At 43.1% G+C, this 20,888-nt stretch overlaps 2 protein-coding genes across 3 annotated transcripts; both read left to right on the forward strand.

Annotated features, from left to right (window-relative positions):
• Positions 1-2,459: 2,459 nt before the first annotated feature.
• bgnb (biglycan b) lies at positions 2,460-15,465 on the forward strand. 2 transcript variants are annotated; one of them, XM_080497202.1, is made up of 8 exons: positions 2,460-2,594; positions 8,015-8,279; positions 10,762-10,874; positions 11,458-11,671; positions 11,835-11,945; positions 12,834-12,927; positions 13,333-13,471; positions 13,580-15,465. In XM_080497202.1, the coding sequence occupies exons 2-8, from the start codon at positions 8,030-8,032 to the stop codon at positions 13,775-13,777; spliced, it is 1,119 nt and encodes a 372-aa protein (XP_080353328.1). In that variant the 5' UTR covers positions 2,460-2,594; positions 8,015-8,029; the 3' UTR covers positions 13,778-15,465. The 2 variants fall into 2 exon arrangements, with proteins under 2 accessions (XP_080353328.1, XP_080353327.1); XM_080497201.1 differs by having other exon boundaries at positions 2,509-2,750.
• Positions 15,466-17,404: 1,939 nt separating this feature from the next.
• On the forward strand, positions 17,405-20,464 carry LOC308130636 (uncharacterized protein). Its single transcript, XM_080497048.1, has 2 exons — positions 17,405-17,535; positions 19,170-20,464. The coding sequence occupies exon 2, from the start codon at positions 19,346-19,348 to the stop codon at positions 20,027-20,029; it is 684 nt and encodes a 227-aa protein (XP_080353174.1). The 5' UTR covers positions 17,405-17,535; positions 19,170-19,345; the 3' UTR covers positions 20,030-20,464.
• Positions 20,465-20,888: the final 424 nt, after the last annotated feature.

The following is a 20,888-nucleotide window of genomic DNA, read 5'->3' on the forward strand; positions in this document are numbered from 1 at the left end:
TGTCCTCTCACACTGTTAATCACACAGATCCATGTAACTGGATGTTGTACAGTTAAACAAGTGATTGGAGTTGCTCACCACTGGTGACCGGAGGGGGGGGGGGGACTTAATTATTACATGGAAAAGTTCACTAAACATCTGCAAACATGGAAAAACTAGAAGCCGTACAGCAGAAACAACCCTGGTATTATGTTTTAACTGACTCATTCATACAAACATGACACAGTCGGGCCGGAGGCAGCGGCTCAGGTTTGACTCTTTCACACAGCACGTGACAAATATGTGTCTATTGCATTTTCCCCAACAAGCCATGAAATAAAATACTCAAAACAAACATTTATAACCCCTTTAGAGTCCTTGTTTTAATGTAAACACAATATACTGTATATATTTTGATAATGCATGATAATAATTAAAAAAACAATAAGGCAGGTAATGCAGAATAAATATTTCCTGCCCTATTTTTCCTGCTCAAACCTTGTTGTAGAGTTTACTTTGCATGTTTGCCCTCACTATTCACTTCTCCTTTCAACCACGCTTTATGTCCATATTCGCTGTCAAAATGGGTAAAGAAAACAACAATAATCTAATTTCTGCATCAGTACATGCCACATGTGATATAATGTTATTATATCTGAAGTGACAGAAGTCTATTTATGAACAAACTAAATGGAAAAAAACGTATTGGATGTATGTATTTGCAGCTCATATCAATTTAAAAAGATTCAATCACACAAGTTTAACAATTTTGATAATTTTTTGGAATAATTGTATGTATGTATTTATTTATTTATTTCATGCTTTCTTAACTCCCAGATATCAGAAATGCATTGTTTTTGCTTTGACGGCTTCCATAGAAAAATATGGTTGGAATGGCCATCAATTGTCTTTTTTCTTAAAAAGTAAATTTCCTCTGGATGTTCGTCTACTTATTTCCTGTTGCATAACAGAAGCTTGGCCACATCTGATGCACGAACAGCTTCTTATGTTCACATAGAGAAATTTAAACTCTTGATATCTACCTGAGGTCTTTGTTATTTATCAATATCAATATTTGTCATTTTCCCATTTGAAAATGATTTGATTGTATTAAACAGAAATCCGTATGCAATGCTGTAGTACAAATAAAGCGAGCTTCTGCGCTGGTCCCAGTGCATGCTGCCTTTCCAGGTGGACAAAGATGTGCAAGAGAAGAATCCCCTGCTTTAGCTCATGTTTAAATTGGCAGAGCTTAATTACAGTGTGTTTCATCTGAATTGCCGTCATGTGCAATTAAACATGGCAACTGCAGATCTCAGACAACGTTAAAATAATTTGCAGTGTCTTCTACTCCTCCTTCCTGTCACTGTGATTTTTCTGGAGGAGAAAGAATCTGAGGTTCATTTAGAAATGCAGCAGAAATAAGAACATTCTGGTGAAATCCTGCATTTTGGGATAAATAATACAAGTTGTTTTTTTTAAAACTGTGCAGCTTGTAGTTTGGATGGTTCGCTTTAAGGAGGAATAATATGCATCAGGCAAGTTTGTTTACTGGGGCGGAGCTGCCATGTTGGCGGGGGGGGGGGGGGGGGGGGGGGGGTATGGGGGGGAGATGGGATGGGACTCCCACCCCCTATGCAGTCGCAATTGAATTCTATCATTTCCATTTCATAGTCTGAGTTTTTGAGTTTTTGTTTTTCATCTCTGGCTTCAACTCTTGGTCTCGAATCTCTTCGGGACTTTCGCCACTTCTCCTATAGCTGTTGCATTATGGGTGTTTTTACAAACTCGCCCTGGCAACATGGCGCTGAAGCGAGTTTGACGGCAACAAGGAGGCTAACTTTACTGGAAGCAGAACCGAGATCTCAGCTCGCGTGTCCATGTTGTCTTGTGTTCGCTGCTCTGAAGAAATTTCTTTGCAAACAAAATATTTTCTTTGTAATTTCTTTGTGCCCCCCCCCCATTTGTGAGCCAGTTCTGGCCCATGGGCTTTATGTTTGACACCATTTAAAAAACTAAATACAAATTAGGAGGTAGGCTAGTACAATACAACATCATTTCACTTAGCCATTTAACTTAACACAACATAATAATAATAATAATAATAATAATACTAATATTGCTGGGCGTGGAGTTGATCTAATCTACCTGTTGGTCACATGGTCAGGAGTCCCAGTAAACCCACTTTATCACCTCTGGGCAAGTTAGACTGTCTGAGACGTTGTTGATGGTTGATTTCTTCCGCCAACACGACTTTCCTCTGAGGATCCGCAGAAATGGCGACTTGTGGTTATAAAAAACAAAACCCTCAGCTATACAGTACAAACTGTTTCACTGCATCAGCTACTGAAACAGCACAGTCTGCACTCAGGCCTCTCCCCCTCCTGCTCCACCTCCACCTCCTCATCCCTCCCTCCAAAAAAGGGGAGAAAGGAGGCTGGCTGGTTAATGTTCTGCCCCCCCCCCCCCCCCCCCCCCCATCCTCCTCCTCCTCCTCCTCTTCGGGACGCAGTCACTTGCTGGGTCTGGATCTCAGTGCACACGGTGGCCGGACGCGCTGCACAGTGTTGGAGGAGCTGCAGCTGGATGTCACAGGACCCAAATTATCCCTAAATGTGAGGAACACTTTCTTTTTTTCCTTTTTCTTTTTTTTCCAATCAGCAGGATAAACTGAGAGGAGGAAAAAAAAACACACACAAAAAAAAAAACGACCAACAAACCTTTCAGCTTTCTTTCCGGAACTTGGAATTAATCTTATTTCTGTCCAAAAGGTAAGAAATTACATTATTTCAGTATTTTGTTTAGTCTGTGTGATTTTAGACTTCTTCTCTTCTTATACTTTTGTGAGGTACATTAACTTTAAAGTAGTGTTAATAGCAACTACCCTTCCTACTTTGAGGGGGGAAAAAAACAACTTTATTTCTTTATATATATAAAAGTTTTGCATTGTTGTTGCATTTTATTCAAACATGCATTAGTTGTATTTAAGATTTGTTGTGGATTCAGCAACAGCAGGCAATGTTCGTGTTCAAACACACCACTTTATTTAATGTCTTTATGTCCCTGCAAATTCTTTCTTTCTTTCTTTATTTTCTGTGGCTTCTGACTTCAACCTGTTCCATCTTTCGGTTCAGCGGCTGCATCTGATGCATCTCTCCTCTGACTCTCACGCCAACCCTCCTCTAGATGGCGCAACAGCCCTCTGAAGACGTCTGACACTGAGCTGATAATCAAGCAATCTTAATTTCCAGTCGTTTGCCATCTCGTTTGATACGCAGCCATTCTGTCGTCCCGCTCTTTGAATGAAACAAACTTCATACAGGGAGGGGGGGGGGGGGTCTTACTTTCATGTCTCTTCCCGCTTCTTCATTTGGGGAGAATAATTATAGTGAAAACGTGCCAATCGGGTGACTTTGTTCTGGCTCTGCCCTCAAATCCAGCCCAGTGTGCCACAGCGTTCAGACCTTTGAAACTTTATCGGGGAGGAAGATTATTGCCATGTATAATAAAATGAGTAAACATGACGTTTTTTTCTCCACAGCGGCCCAAATTCTGGTCTTTTATTATATTTTTTTTAATTTCCCAGTATAACTTCATGGCCCTTTCAAAGAGCAGACGGTGTCTGGCTGGACAGGGGGGGGTCAGACATCCAAAGTGATGGTCTCGATGTGTTTCCTGACCGTCCAGTCCGCCTGCCCATTAGTGGCGTGAGACGCCCTCCACCTGCCCTCCACCTGCCCTCCACTCACCTGTCTGCACCAACTTCTTTTATTTCCCAAACCTTTCACCCTCCAGACGTATCTGCTCTTCGTAAATGTCTCGATTTTTACGAAGTTGATGATTTTGTAGACATATTTGACGGTATGCGAACGCTCTTGTCTCTTATTCAAAGATCATCTGCCCCTCCCCCCAACCTGCGGCTGAAACAATATGGCCTCCTTGCGTCGTCCTGTGCGTTGCTCCGCTCGCCGCTCGGGCCTCGTCTCTCCAGCAGCGGCTCGCCACCACATCCAAGCTCGGCGGCACCGGCGAAGCTGCCAAACTGGCTCCTTTTTTTAGGGATGCCAGTCACCAAATTACAGCCGCCGGTGCAGTTAACTCCACCCGAAAGCTCTTAACGGACACGCCTAGCTGTATACAGCCTGTATTTGAGGAGAGTGTGTGAATTTGGGGAAACGTGCACCACAATGTGTGTCTGTTTGTTTGTGTGTGTGTGTGTGTGTGTGTGTGTGTTTGCAGGAAGTCGGCACATTGAAATCGGCAAGATCTTGCAAATCCCCAGATCTTTTTTTTTTTTTTTTTGGGAGCAATAGGACCTTTTAAATAAGCCTGTGGTTTATGTAGTGCAGGTGTTTATGGGTATGCGGGATAACATCTGGTGCAGCATGGCTTCCAATCCGCAAACATTTGTTCTCCTTTTTTTTCTTCCCCTTTTCTTCTTTTCGATGTGGCGCAGAGGAAAAATGATAGTTTGCAGAAAAAGATCATAACACATACAGTCGGAGTAACCCCCGCCGGGGGACCCCACGCGAGGCGGCGTTTTATTGTGCGAGCAGATCAAAGCCATGTCGATCCCTTTGTGCACAGAAAGCGCCGGGATCTCTTGGAGCCTCCATGTGATTTTTTTTTTTTTAATAGTCGCTGAGTGTTGACGTGGCGGCTGCCAATACACCAAGCGTTGTGGTGCCAGTTGGCTTCCGGTGGGGGGGGGCTCCCTGCCCCACCTCGGACTCCGCTCACAGCGCTGCCAACGCCGGGAAAGGCACAGCTTGAATACAAATCGCCGTCACGTCTTGATCTCTGTCTGATTGTGTCTCTGTCCTCCACCGTCATGGGAGAGCAAACAAAGCAGGAAAGTAATATTCCCGACCCACACAAAGGCCACATAAGTCAAATATGAGTTTTTTTCTGGCGAGAAGAGAAAGGGCCTGTCGGCTTCCTTCGTGGGAAACCGAAGTCACTTTTAAGTGATCACTTTAAAGTGGGTCGTTGACAAGCACCCGGCTGCATGATGGATCGCGCTTATAGGAAATGTAAAGCCAATCTGAGGCGCCGCATGTGGGAAACTCAAACAACTGATACGACTGTGCTTTATTGTCAGTCGACGTCTCGTCATCCTTCACTCCTCCACAAGCTTTTGTCTCCATCAGGGACAAAGTGAGATCTTCAGAGGTGTGTGTCTTCCATTGCTTGTTGAGACAGTTCTTTTTTTTTAAAGTACGTAAGCGAGGCATTGGGAGATTACTATACGAGTTGGTGTATCTGTCCGTTGCTGCAGACGTTGTTGATGGTTCCCGTCACGCAGCCGCTGATTAGACTCTTCCATGGATCTTCGCAGCGTTTGTGTCCCTTCCACTTAGGAGACAGAACCCAGTGACAGAGACACGGATCGCTGCTCATCCATCTTCTCCATCCATCCGTCTATTAAACCTTCGGGATTGGAGGGTGAGCCGTGGCAACAGCAATTAAGATCGGAGCCTTTGGTTTGTTTTCGTCCCGGGACCGGATGTTTGACAGCTCGCGGCTTAAATGGAGGCAGAGAAGAGGAATTTGCGTGCGCAAACAACAGGGCCGGCTAAAAGTGGTTATTACTAAAAGAGAGGCTGCGTCGCCGTGGGATGCAGTTCAGTCCGATTGTCGCGCTGTGTTTATAATAGCTTTACAGTTGTTCCTGGATGTATTAGACTGTACTTAAACCCCTGTTGGTCCTTTTGTCTCTGCCTCACCAAACATCTCTTATCTGCAAATCCCCATCCTCCGCTGCATCTCCACAAACAGCAGGCAACTTATCCAGCTTTTCCGACCAATCAACGGAACCTCTCCGCAGAACTGGAGTCTTAAGTGTTGCTTTCTTAGATTTACAACATAGTGCATGCTTTTTTACACCTCCCATACTGTTGCAGAGCACAAAGAAAAACTAATTCCAGCTCTTTAAGTGTGTCATTGTGTGACGCTGACTATATCTGCCCTGGCTGTGTCCTCTTGGCTGCATTCTTCTGGCCAAGTCAAGGCCAGTGGTGTGTGTGTGTGTTTTTTTCCCCCTCTTCTTTTCTACAAAATGGTATAATTTGGCAGCTATTTTTATGGCGGGGAACAGAACTGCAGAACTGCAGAACTGCATTCGTGCTCCCAGGCCTGGATCCACATCATGCAAAACCTTATTTTGTTTAATTCATATTTAATGCCCCTGAAAATGATCTGAAGGGGCGAAATCATTTGCAGTTGCAGATGATCGCATAAGCAATTATTATACATATTGTTAGCAACACAAAACCAAAAAAAAATCACATTTCCATGGCGTTCTCACGGTCTTATGCGTGGACTCATCACTGACTTTCTCCATTACATTCCCACTGTGATGTTTGACTCTGACCACATTCCTGTGCTCCATCCTGGGAGGCATTCTCACAGAATTACTTGTGTAATTTTGAAGGATCAGTATCAGTTTATTGAACTTTCTTTTTTTTATTTTATTGAAGCTTGGAATGAAAAATGTTCCTCCAACAGAGAAGTCCTCTTTAAACTCCCTCACAGATTTTTTTATTTATTTTTTAATGTTTAGTTTAGTTTTTTGGTTTTACAGACATTCTTGTGAAAACTAGAAACATCCTGGGACAATAAATGCAATTGGGGGGGATGAGTTCCCATAGAACTGCAAAACACAAAAACAGAATGTAGAAATCCTGTCTCATCTGCTTTTGGTTTTTGCTCTCATCACCTTTCGATGGTCATCATCCCGTTGATCATCTCTACTTCTGCAAGCTGGACATCAGTGGGCTGGAGATTATAGGGTTTTGGATCACGCCTGTGTCCAGTGGAGGACTGGGCTTTACATCATTCGAATGGCCTCCAAGGTCACAGCTTCCTGCTTGTAGGCATCAATTGGCCTGGTAATAATTTGTTTTTCTAGGGACTAGTTTTCAGGTTGGCCTGGGGGGGGGGTGGTGAAGTGTTAGCTGGGTCAGCGCAGGATAAAGCAAGCAAACAAACACGTCCATTGCTCACATGTCAGGCGACCTCAATTAGCAGCGTGTGTGTGCACGCACAAGTCTGACATCATGGAGTTTGTGTTTTTTTTTTTTTTTTTTCACACACACATTTTTGCACTTGCATTTTGCACACCCCTTTTTTTTTTTTTTTTTTTTTTTCCTCCTTGGGGATGAATGGGGTGCTTTGTTTGCAAAAGCTCATTTGCTGGAATAAACTTTTCCACCGCTCCGGTGTTGTCCCCCCCTGTGCTATCTGATTGGCCAGTGAGAGGAGACCGGTTCTCTCGGGAACGGTAGGAAGCAGACAGTGACATTTTGGTGTGGCTTTAGCGACTTTCCTTCCCAAAGAGCTGACTCCTGGCACGTATGACAGGGGAATGAGTGCGTTTCTCCTCAACCCGGCCTCCAACTATAGTCGCCCTGTTTGGTGTGGTATAAACAGCCGGCCTTTGTAATTAAGGATAAGCAGACCATTTCATAATATTTCACTGTCAATTTACCACTGACCACTGCTCTGCACCCACGTTGCAGTGCGTCATGGGATTAATCAGGTTGAAAGAGTGGAAGTTTCTCCGGGTCGTTTTCCTTTCCCTTCTGTGCAATCAGCACCATATATATACCTTTAGGCACGTCACACTTGGTTTGTGTATGTAGAAAAGCCATTTGTCCCAGAATGAACCCGAATTTTAATGTGCATTTCTGAATCTTGATTTTTAATTCTTCCGTCATAGATAGTTATAGAGAATTTTTGCACAAGCTCTGTCAGAGCTTGAATTTGCAGGACACACCCTGGTTGACGGCCTTTAGAAGGAAAAGATTCATATTTTGAAAATGTGTTTGGAGCTGCCTCCGATCCTCAGTGCATCGTCCCAGACATTGTATTTTAGTCTGGTTTAATCATTATGAAGGGAGGAAACGAAACACAGTAAAAGTCCATATAATCCAACATCATCACACACATTAGCCTCCATTGTTTCAGCTGTCAGTAGCTAATCGTACAAAATAAACTATTAATCACCTTCTGCTCCCTGTCTCTGTGTTCTCAGGCGTAAAAGTGGAAGATGTTGCCACATTGCTCCCTCCTGCTCTTCCTGTGCGTGGCCCAGCTGCTCGCCGCCTCCTCTGCCTTGCCCTTCGAGCAGAGGGGCTTCTGGGACTTTGCCATGGACAGTATAGACAGCGGCGGGCTGATGGCGATGATGAGGGACGAGGAAGAAGGCTCGGCCACCGCGGAGATCCTGCCCCCTGACGTACACATGTGCCCCTTCGGCTGCCACTGCCGGCTCCGGGTCGTCCAGTGTTCCGACCTCGGTCAGTGCGAGTGTGTGAGCCGGGAAGCGAACGCCTGACGCCTTGTCGCGGTTTCTCACGCGTGCGAGAGAATAAATCCCCCCCCCCCCTCTGGTTTGACGCGTTATCGAAGGGAGACTATTCCTCCCTTTAATGCTGGAATAGTTTCACAAGAAAGACATCCCTCTGAGGGATTTCGTGTGCCTGACTTTGAGGGTCCCGGGCGGAGGAGGAGGAGGAATGGTGTGAGCCAAAAAGGGAAAAAAAAAAAAAAGATGAGAGAGGGCGAGGGATCAAGGAAGGGAGAGAAGGACTCAAGGGATCACACAGGAAAAGACACAATATCAAATATATTAAGTAAGAAGGAGCCACTTTGATGGGAAGAGTTCAAAAATGTCTGAGGAGCTGCTTCATGTGCAGGATATTTGATGGAAACCCAAAACAGAAGGAGGTGATGGAAGAAAAAGGGAGTCAGTTTTACGGAGTCTAAAAGCGTCTTTAAAGAGTTTGAGTTAACTTTGGAATGGCGATTGCGAGTGATATAATGAAACGAGTAGAGGATTTAAAAGTAACCGGCTCTTTCGTGCCTAATTTCAGTCATTTCCACGGACAATTTCCCCGAGTGGAGATATTAAAAGGAGCAACGCTTTTCCTCCTCCGTCTATTCTTACAGGGCCAGAGGAAAACTCCTTTTAAGTCCCTTTTTATAAACATAAAGATTCCTCACATCATACCGGCTATATAACTCTAATAAGGCGTCCCTGTTTAGACATGATGGTTTTGTCGCATCATCATTTTACAAGCTCTATGTATTTACTGTCCCTGGTCTCGCTGCGCCGGGTAAATGTGGAAGCGTATAATTTCCGAGATGTCAAGTGCTTATTTAGAACAGATGTATTTCGGTGGTGGCGTCTGTCTCCTCTCAGTGTGCATCCCAGCGTGATGCTGAGTATTTGTGTTAGGGGGCGCTGAGGTTTTCGCCAGGCGCTAAGGTTTGTCAGTTGGCGGTGGAAGCTGGGAGATTTGTGGCAGATATGGGTGAGGAGCTGTGGTTTGTGGCTTTTTTTTGGGGGGGGGGGGTCACAGGAGTCACTTAATCAAGCTCCGAGTGAAAGTGTGTTTTTCTCCCCCATGATGTGTTTATCACGTCTGTTAGATCTGATGCATGCAACAAAGGTTCAGAGGTCTCCAGCTGGCAGGATGGATAAGTAAATATCCCCCCCCCCCCCCATAAATCCAACCAGGTGACATCCCACCTCCAAGACCCTTGCGAGCTGCGTACGAATAAACGTTATTAATCACTGGCTCTTTAGTGGAAATGCAGTCTCTCAGCGCCGTGTGGATGTGGTTTGAGCAGAAAGCTGCTGAAGGCTTCGAGCTGTGTGGTGTCATGGAGGGTGTGGCGCAGCGCAACCAAAGCCATATATCTAAACTTAACTCTGGATGGACAGCGCCGGGTAACGGTCCTGTGGGATCAGATGTGGTCGGCGGTAGACTGGATCCCAGTGGGACAGCTGGCGCTCCCCCCCCCTACCACGGAGGGCCTGTGTTGCATCATGGTGTCGGTCCAGATGAAGCCCGGGGCCCGTCGCAGCAGCAGCAGCAGCAGCCTGTCTGCGCCACTGACCACATCTGATACACTCGTCCACGTGGCCCTGTGATGTGGTCCCGCTAATGATTACTGCTTTCTGTGTCTGTGCGTGTGCCCGGTCTTTTTCCAGTGATCCCCGAGTGGAAGGGCGCAGGTGTATTTCCTAACGCCACAATAATAACCCACTTGTCGCCATCTGTTCTTGTCCTGGATGAATTTGTGGCTCAATAGACTTTTTTTTTTTTTTTTTCCCCTGCAAATTTTTTTTTTTTACTGTTCCCAACTGATCTTTTTTTCCCCAAAAGAGCCCAAAAATCTGGACACTTATCCTCAATTCATTGCGGTTTTAGGCTCCCACGTTAACAACACACACGTCAGTCGGATTGTATTCGAAAGTGTCTGGGTGGTGCCCTCGTCCTTTCCATCCGACGTGTGACTTTGCTGATGGTATTTAAAATCACATCATTTGTGACTTCTGTCAAATAGAAACCAGATGGAAAACATCTGGTGTCCCCATCTGGTGTAAGGGTGTGTGTGTGTGTGTGTGTGTGTGTGTGTGTGTGTGTGTGTGTGTGTGTGTGTGTGTGTGTGTGTGTGTGTGTGTGTGTGTGTGTGTGTACCCACCTTTCATTCAAATAATAGTCTGGGAGCAACACAAGTACTCATTTACCGTTGTGAGTGTGTGTGTGTGTGTGTGTGTGTGTGGGCGTGTGATTGGTTTAATTTTTAGGCCTGATGCAGGTTTGAAACACACCGTGACTATTTATTTTCCAAAGTCCCGGGGTGGCCAAGAACGTTCTCGGCTGTTGCCCTCGAGAAAACAAACGGGCTTCTGAGGGTGTCGGTTCACCGTCACCCGGCGAAGCTTTTGACGGAGGACGATTCCCATCTGCTGTTTTCTTTGGTCCGCAGGTTTGACGGAGGTGCCGAAGAATATTCCTCAGGACACAAAGTTCCTGGACCTGCAGAACAACCGTATCACGGAGCTCAAGGAGCATGACTTCAGAGGCCTCCCTCACTTATATGTAAGAAAAAGCAGCTGCTTACAGTCATAATGTCTCACAGCTCGTCTCGAGAAAACTGACTCATCTCGGTTTTTGCTCGAGAAATATCATTATGAGCTCCGTTTCCTCTGTCTGGGATTTACATGTTCATTTCCTCTCTCTTGCTCTTTTTTTTTTTTTTTTTTTTTTTTAAGTGCCGCCCTTCGCTCTGAGAGCTTTAATTGTATTAAAGTCGAGCCTCGAGCCAAATGGGAGTTTTCAGGCTCTCTTGACCCACGTTCAGGAGTGCTGACCAAGAGCAATATTAAGTCTGGCAACTTCGGAAACTCCTGACATGACATTATACAATGACATCTCTATTGAAGGCTTGTTTACCTCAGGCTTCATCTGTCTGTGTCTGTCGGCCCGGCGCAGGTGGAGGCGGACAGCCGATCTGTTTTCATTCACTCACACTCTCATTTACTGTGACAAGGGGTTTACGAAACGGGGCTCCTGTATGTGCTTTGTGTATGAGCATAGCTTCTTTTATTTAAAAATATTATTATTATTATTATAAAATACAATAAAATGGGTTTTAAATGTGCTCTCTGATGTTTCCTTTCAGGGCCTCTCCCTGAGGAATAACCAAATTTCCAAAGTCCATCCCAGGACGTTCGCCCCCTTGAAGCAGATGCAGAAGCTCTACTTCTCCAAGAATCTGCTGACCACCATCCCGCAGAACCTGCCGGCCTCTCTGGTGGAGATGAGGATCCACGAGAACCGCATCAAGAAGGTGTCAGCCGGCGCCTTCGCTGGACTGAGCAACATGAACTGCATAGGTCAGGGAGGCTGACGACTCAAACAAAATGGGGGCCAAGTCCTGCGGCGCTCGCCGCCGCCTCTGCCACATTGGCACGGGACTTCTTCTTTTTCCTTTTTTTTTTTAAGATTAAAGGGACGACGTTTTTATTTCATGCCCCAGATGTTCTCTGTATCTTGCAGAAATGGGAGCAAACCCCATCCACAACAGCGGTTTCGAGCCCGGAGCTTTTAAGGGACTGAAACTGAATTATCTGCGCATATCGGAGGCGAAACTCACCGGCGTGCCAAAAGGTAACGACGCCTCCGTGCGGCTCAGGCTTCAGTGTCGATGCATGCGTCTGAGTTGAATTTCTCCTCGGCGGGACGAGTCCAGCTGTTTAGGGAACGTGGTTTACCACTTGGAGCCAGCAAGCAATCAGCTGGAGTGAAAGCTCCCAGAGCTCTGTCATTAACGTGTTTTTAATCTCTATTGTGTTAAGATCTTTTATCTCTAAATCACAGGCGAACTTTTCAAAACAGCTCTCTGATGTAGATTAAAGATTGAAGTGCAACCTGAACATTTAACATATGATCTGGACTTTCAAACCACATCTGAACTCTTTAAAATAAACCCAGACTTGAAATTTTACTTGGATTATTTTCACTTTGTCGTACCGGACCAGCCTCTTTCAAGCAGAACTGGATTATTGAAATTGTAGACATTATACTTTTTTTTTTTTTTAAACAAGTACCAGACTCTGAAAACTTGACTTTAGGTGATTTAAAACTTCGAATTGAATTGACACCAGACTCTTTGAGGTTCAGGTTCAGCACCTTTGGCTAATTTCTCAAGGTTTTGTTAGAAAAAAAAATGTTTTAATCAAATGTTTGAACGACATGTTAAGAGTTAACTGGATGTTCACTGTATTCGATGGCTGCTCACATCATATTTGACAAATGTATTTGTAATTGAACCAGTATACGTTAATGTTCCTGCACACTGTGTATTTTTTTTAGCACTTTTAAATTACATTACCTTTCTGTGCTGTGCAGCAGAAGAGCATCGTTATCCTGCACATCATCAATAAACAGTACTGCAATTTATTATTGAGGCGAGATTACAAGGCAAAACTATTACTCCACACAAAAAAAAAAAAAAAAAAAAGATTGTGATTGTGAAGGGAAATGTCCACCTTTCAGATCTCCCGGAGAGTCTCCACGAGCTCCACCTGGACCACAATCAGATCCAGGCTGTGGAACTGGAGGACCTGAGCCGCTACAAAAACCTCTACAGGTGTCTTTCACACTCACACACCTCTTTTTAAGCTCTGAATGGCTTCGCCTCTGCAACGGTAGAGAAGCGTCCTCTTTTTAGCAGCATGGGGAATAATAGAAACTCCATCCACACTCAAAAGAAGCAGGAAAATAGACCTACTTTCTGATTGCGTGTCGTTTTTTGGTTGTTTTTTTTGTGTGACTCCAGCCCATCTTGTAATGTGTAAATGGTTAAATTCCCATCTGTCCCTTTCCTCTTTTGTTGCTCGCTCTCTATTACGATCCACTTTTCATCCACTTCCTTTGATAAATCTCATCCTGACGGTGTAATTCATGGTTTCACGACCATCTCCAGGCTGCAGAAATACTCGATGTACTTTGAAATAATGTTTTTTTTTTTTTTAATCTTTGTGCCTGGCGCCAGGTTGGGCCTCGGCTTTAACCACATCCGCAACATCGAGAACGGAAGCCTGTCCTACCTGCCGCAGCTCAGAGAGCTTCACCTGGACAACAACCGGCTCACTAATGTCCCCAGAGGCCTGCCGGACATGAAGTTCCTGCAAGTGAGTCCCCGTCTGCACCTTGTCCTCTCCTCCTATGCCTATATATCTGTACGCGAGCCTCTCGTCTGCATGTGTTTCACCCCCTGCCGTGACGCTCGTCCCCCTCAGGTGGTTTACCTCCATTCCAACAACATCGGCCATGTGGGCGTGGACGACTTCTGCCCCCGCGGGTTTGGGATGAAGAGGACGTTCTATAATGGCATCAGCCTGTTCGCGAACCCCGTGCACTACTGGGAGGTGCAGCCGGCGACGTTTCGCTGCGTCAGCAACCGACTCGCCATCCAGTTCGGCAACTACAAAAAGTAAAAAAAAGAAAGAAAAGGAAATACAGAGGAAGTGAAGGGAAGATGATGGATAAAAATGAGGGCGAGGAGCCGATAATTTAAATAATAACGGTAATTAAAAAGACAAAAAACTTGAGTGATGAATTAAAAGTAGTTTATATATGAAATCAATATTTTTTTTTTTTTATTGTCGTTTTTGTACAGATGGAGAAGGTGGGCAATAAACTGATGAAATATTAAGAGAGGTGAAAAATAGAAACCCATAACTTGAAGGGAATGAAAGTGAAATGCTTTCAGGTTCCCATGTGAGTTTTCTTTTTTTTTGCATTCTTGAAACTCAAAGTTTGGAAAGTTTTGCCATTTAAAAAAAAATGAAAATGAGGAGGATGTCTACAAAGAATGTTGTTTCCCAAAATCTACGTCCATGAAAAACTTGTGAAGCATTTCATTCCATGTCCTTCACACAATTTATTGTGGTCGGGATCAAGATGAGGAGGATTATGACTAAACAATAGAAAACCAATGCGTCATAGATTTTTTTTTCTATATATATATATGTATATGTCGAGGCCCAGATTGGAATCTGACCCCATCCAGAATCTCGCCCAGATTGGAATTCCATGTTAAACTAGTACAAGTCATTCCCAAAAATCATAATTTAACTTAATTAAAACATAGTTAATGAATAATATGTTAATTATTAATAATAAAACTATGTACACATGAAAAACTGACCTGCAAATGAATGAGAAGATGAGACAAACAAATACTAAGCAACAAGATTATTATGAAACGTGATTATTGAATATTGGAGAAGCGGTAGGATTAAATAAGTTCTACTTATTCCCACCAATTTCCAGGCATGTTGAATTAGATACATGTGTTTGAATTGCATATATATATGATTGGAAAGTCGTTCTGGGCCGGCCCACAACGGAATTCCAATCTGTCCAGACGGATTTCGGATGAGTCCAGATTCCAATCTGTTCCTCGTAATCGTATATAAAAGGTGCTTTATATGACTTCCCATGTATGTGCTGATTTGGTATTCACCGGAACTTGCCCGTTTCACTGGTTTGAAGCTGTTTATACTTTGGTTAACTTATATCCAGACACAAATAGTCACAGAATTCTACATCGTTCACAGTTTAAATTCGTCACCAGCTGACAAGTTGAATTAGTAAAAGTTGCCTTTAAGTTTCCTTCATTGGAACTCAACATATCTTTATTCAACTGAACCACCAACCGGTCTGTGTAAAGAGTCTTTTCTATGCTTTTTACTAAATATTATCTCAGCAATACCTTACAATACAGTATTCCTTGAGGGGACACTGAGGTAGTGGGGATGATTCCCCAGTTAGAGAAAATACACATCCGCTTTGCTTTGACAGAATGAAGGCAGTGTGTTCACAATAGTGCTACAAACAATAGTAATGTTGATGCATTGTTTGCACAGTTTATTTGATTTTTTTTCCCTTGTTATGCTTTTTTCTGCTTCTGGGGTGATTAGGGGGTTAGTGTGTTTACGTGAGTAGACCTACGTGCAACTACTTTAGCTCTAAGTATTATGTCTTGTCTCTGTTCTGTAATCTGACAACCGACTGCTGCATGTGAATAAAGACATTTTTTAGCCTGCTGCTTCAAGCGAGAGAACATCTGATGCCCCTGGTTTTGGATGCTGTGTGTCAAATAAAGACGAGGAACCAAGAAGTGGAAATATCTGATGAATGAATCCTAAACCTCAAGTAACGTAAAGGAAACAAAGAAAAAAGGCTGGAAAAAAACACACAAATATTCAAAAACCAAGAAAATGGTCAATCTTTCACACGCTGTACACTTTACTACATATTTTGATATGTAATGTTTTCCAACATTTTATGAAATGTTACTTCAACATGAACTGTCATAGTACAAATTTACATTCCTAGATTTGTTTACAGATTTGGATTTTTTTTTCTTAGAAATGTATTCAAATGATTAATTTCAACTGATGTCATATCATTACAAAATCAAGGTGTTTAATGTGTTTATCAAACTCAATTAGAAGAATTTCATACAGCCTGGACATATAGTTTGTTAATCTATAAGAAATGTAAAAAAAATTATAATAATTTTTAAGACAAGTCCTCAGAAAAACAAGAACTGCCTCCTTTTCCTCATCAATAGAAGAAAACAAGAATAACCCCAGGTTTCTCTTCAACACTGCAACCGGGCTGACAAAAAGTCACAGCTCTGTCGAACCTCATATTGAGCAGTAATGATTTCGTAAACTTCTTTAGTGACAAAATTCATATAGAAAATTAAGACACAGTAGCCAAAGCTGTCACAAATCTATCAACCATATATTCACATTTGTCAATAGAAGTTGATTTACAGTTATGAAGCTTCGGTCCTGTCAAGCTCCATGAGTCCTCCTCAATTGTGGCTTCATCAGACCCAACATGTCTATTAGATCCAATCCAGCCTGGACTGTTTAATGACATTTCCCCCTGATTAGTACATCAATATTAGATCAACAACATGCTACGTACCGCTCGCACTTTCAGGTGGCTGTTATTAAACCGCTTCTTTAAAAAGGCCCCGCCTTGATCCAGGTGTTTTAGAAAGCTACTGGCCAATATCTAATCTTTATTGCAGTTTACAAAAAAAAAGCTATTGGAAAACTGGTGAAAGTTACATGGACATTTTTTTTCTACTCTTGATTACTTAGCACAAAAGGAAAATATAGATAATGTACACAACTGCCACAGCTGATGTGTCTGATCATAATGTATTCTGTAAGAACATTCATTTCAATTCCAGGAAGAAAAATACAACAAGGAGACTGAATACAGGAATTTTAGATATCTGGTAAGTAATCGAACACATCAAAGATCCGATATAAAACTATCTGAAACATTAAAAAAACAAGGGTGAGACAAATCCCTCTGTTACATGGGATACATTAAAAGCAGTCATGGTAAGTTAATTGGCTATACTAGCAAATATACTAAAAGAAAAGATGAAACAATATACCTCATCACAGGATGAACTGAAGCAATTGGAGAAGAAACACAAAGAAAAGTCAAACCACATCCTGGCAGTGACGGTTTTCCACCTGAACGGTATAAAACATTAAGAAAAGACCTGCTCCCACAATACTCCTAAATTCTTTGAAATTGATTTTTAGCAAATGGAACTATCCCCCCCTCCTGGAAGGAAGGAATTATTACAATACGACCCAAACTGCTAAAAGGCAAGAAACTTACCAACACAGTAGACCCAACTCTATCTATTCTAAATGTAGAATATACGATATACATCTCAGTCATAACAGATTTATTTATTGATTCATTAATTTATGAATTTATCTGTTTGTCTGTTTCGAAGAGGAAGCTTTACATTCTTCATCAGTTTTTAACTTTGATGGCGATTGGTTGGTTATGATTCCCAAAATTATTCCAGGCAATTTTCTCTGCAGTTCCACCTGCATCCAGTAGATGTCAGTGTGGCGCTGAACGTTGCTTGTGATCCTCCCAACAACGCGAGAAAAGAAGCCGCTTTGGAGCTTGTTGGGGTTTTGTGTTGTCGAATCTCACGAAGAAAATATTTCCTCTCCTGTGGCAACAATGAGTTCAGTTCAGGCTTTCAGAGACTTTATCAACCAGCGACTAACCGCTGCCGCCGTGGAAATCTTCACCGTATTTGAACACACTGTCGCCCAGTATGAGGAGGAGATTGCTCGTCAGCACAGGCTGTTTGAAAAAATCTGGAAACCTCAGCTCAAGTTACACAGAACAGGTACGGAAAAGTCTGACGGAACACATTCAAGCTCACTCCTGGAGGATCTCTGTCGCTATGGCTGTGTTTGGTTTACCCACCGCAGAGAGAAGACGTTTGTGTCTGGTGTGTTGTTTTTCTGTGTACCTGCCGCTTTAAGAGGCAAGGCACTGACATCCAACAGTTGATTTATTATTTATTTCTGCCCAGGGCGGAAATTTCTTTACCAAATTAAGTCATAGGGAGGCAGCCGTTTTTTTTAAAACAGGGGGACAAATGCAAAAAGTTACACCGGCAACTCGCTGAGGTACTTCCGGTGGCTGCTGCAGTTTGCTGTGGCACTTCCGGTAGCTGAGTAATAATCCTTCTGGCATTTAAAATAATAATTGTTATTATTAATAAAGTGCTTCATGTGCAGCTATATATAAAATAATATCTTATTTCTTCTTTAAAATAAGCCATGTCTTGAACACATACACTGCTCTGATATACGAAACATATCGAGTTTCACATGATTAATCTCCAGAGGTTTTGTCCATGACTGATTGTGTTTAGAAATGTCTACCCTCTTCTGAGCGTTTTCTGTCTTTCATTGTTTTCTCTGTAGGGAAAAAAATAAATAAAAGATGATGGTATCTTCACCTGCCAAATCATCGTCTGCCACGACTGTCAGAAAAGATAAATTAAGGCACATAGCAGATCATATCCTTTACCTTGTCTTATCTTTATTAGATGTGTCCTTCATATTCCGGTTCCTGATCCTTGTAACCACTTTTTTCCCCCTAATTATTATAATTTTTTTATTGGTATTTTTATGGTTCACAAAATTCCCCACATGACATTTTGTCTTTGGCATTCATCTGTACATTCCAGTTAAATCTCCACAAAACAGCCAGATGATGAATGATTGCTCCTTCCACCATATTATAATAGACACTCCAACTAAAATCTTATCACTAAATAACTACTCTCCCGAGAACAGGGAAATATGGGTGCACCTTGGTGGTAAAAAGAAAATTAAAAAGGAGAAACTTTAATCACGAAGTAAAACCTGGCAAGACTATGGAAAAGGACCCATGCTCTTTAACATTATACAAAAGTTTAACATACCTGATCCATCTATCACATCTTTTCAAGAACACATTTTGTTGCAGTCTTATGGCAAATGTCATTGTTTCCATCTTAAAAACATCATATATAACGTCAATCCACTTGTCCACTGTTGGTTTTTCTAGTTTCATCCACTTTCCTGTAATGGCCTTCCTGCCGGCTGCACTAAGTACCTGAAATAGATATTCATCCTTGGAGGCAAAGTTATCAGGTTGTTCCCCACATGGACTGCTCAATAAGGTTGTGAGCATTGATGTCTTTTGAAGAGACATTTCATTATTGCCCCGTCTCAGGTAGCACGGTAAACCGTTAACAGAATGTTAATATGAGAGAAGATAAGTGAATGTACCACCTAGAAAAAGTTAATACAATAAAGTAATCCTTAATCGACAGAGCTGTTCAGCAGCTAAAGGTGCCATTTTTGAAATTCGAATGAAAGTTTTGAATTCCGCAGCTTGAACCCCAGTTTGTTTGGTTTTTTTTTTATTTAAACTGTCCAACTAATGTAACTAACCTTTTGTTGTACTTTCTACTTGGCCCTCTAGAGCTCCCACAGTGCCACGATCCTCGGGAGGAGCAGGTCTTTGAACGTGAAACAAACTGTCCAGAGCAGCTAGAACCAGAACTTTCACAGATCAAAGAGGAACAAGAGGAACCAGGACTTCTACCGTTTGACGGGGAACAGGAGGAAGTCGGTAGCAGCCAGGAGCAGGAGCAGCTCATGCCGAAGTTTGAAGGCGATCCCTTTAGGATTCCGTCTTTTGAGGAGCAAAGTTACCCGAGTGAACTAGAAGAAGAAGAAGAAGAACCGGACGCTGAGCAGCTCCTCCCTGACGACTCCGAAGTCCACCGTGTGATAACGCATAATGACTCGGAACCGACCATAACTGCAGATCTGAAAGACCTCATCACCTTCGACAGCGACCACGCCAACGGCGCTCCCGCGTCGGAGAAGCGGGTCGAGTTTTGCCAGGAAGCGTGCGGTGAACTTGTGCGCCAAACGCACGTGTTGCGTCCGAACTTGAAAGCCGCCACCGACGAGAAGAAGTTTTGCGAATTCTGCGGCGCGGGCTTCGCCCGGCAGAGCGCCCTGCTGGTTCACATGAGGAGTCACACGGGCGAGAAGCCGCACTCCTGTCAAACGTGCGGGAAGCGCTTCACCCGGCGGAGTCACTTGACTCAGCACATTCGGACGCACACGGGCGAGAAGCCGTACTCCTGTCAAGCGTGCGGGAAGAGTTTCAGCCAACAGAGCAGCGTGCTGCGCCACATGAAGACTCACACCGGCCTGTACTCTTGCGAAACGTGCAGCAGGAGTTTCGACTCGCACGGCGACTTGTTATGCCACATGAGTACTCACACAGAGTTGTTCATTGCCATGGAAGATGAAAACTCGTTTATATGAGAAGTCGCGAGCCACCCGACGGCCCGATTTCATGTTTTTTTTAGTGAATCTCCGGACAAATGGAGACGCGTTACAACATGGCGGCCAGCTCAAGGTCCGACGGGCCCGGCGACTCCACCGTCTCTGGACAGTCCTTCGGTCTTTTAGAAATGCTTTTCCATGTTGGTTTGGTTCATTTAACAGCCCAGCTCAGTGTCGCTCACCACATTGTATACACAGTATTATGTTTTTTACCTTTTTTTTTTTTCTGTTTCACGTTAAGTGGCGTTCTGGTTTAATACCAAGACGATGCTCAATGTAAAGTTCAGGAGACGCCCTGTTTGGGGAGTGCGTCTTGGGTTTTGTTTTTCCCCACAATTCAAAGATTCTTATTTGTATTGTTTGCTCTTGTCTTAGTCAGAAGGATTGTATTGATTAAAGAGTCAATCAGATCTATTACATATATACCAAATCTTAGGAATATTGTTGTAGTTCTGATCACCTCAGTAACGTTTAGCTTGATCATTATGTTCTGCACATTGATTCCAGTACTGATTTCTTGACACTCATTAAACTTTGTACATTTTATACATTCACTTTAGTACAATCTATATAATTTTAAGTTGTTGTATATATATATTCCTCTTTGCATTCCATTCTGGTCATACTCCTTCTCTGAGGCACTGCTGTATCAGCCAATGGCTTTGTGTGCAAAACCTGTGTTAACCTAATAAGTTATGTCTGAAGTTATTAATATTGTTATTAAATGATATTTTACAGAGCTCTGGTGTCCATTGTTGATGTCACTCGCCAGGTCAGACATACCTGGATTAATCAGTTTGTCTATTAATGTAAGACTGGAAATAAAGGAGCTGGATTG

Source organism: Blennius ocellaris, assembly GCF_963422515.1.
Source record: "Blennius ocellaris genome assembly, chromosome: 5".
NCBI classification, from domain to species: domain Eukaryota; kingdom Metazoa; phylum Chordata; class Actinopteri; order Blenniiformes; family Blenniidae; genus Blennius; species Blennius ocellaris.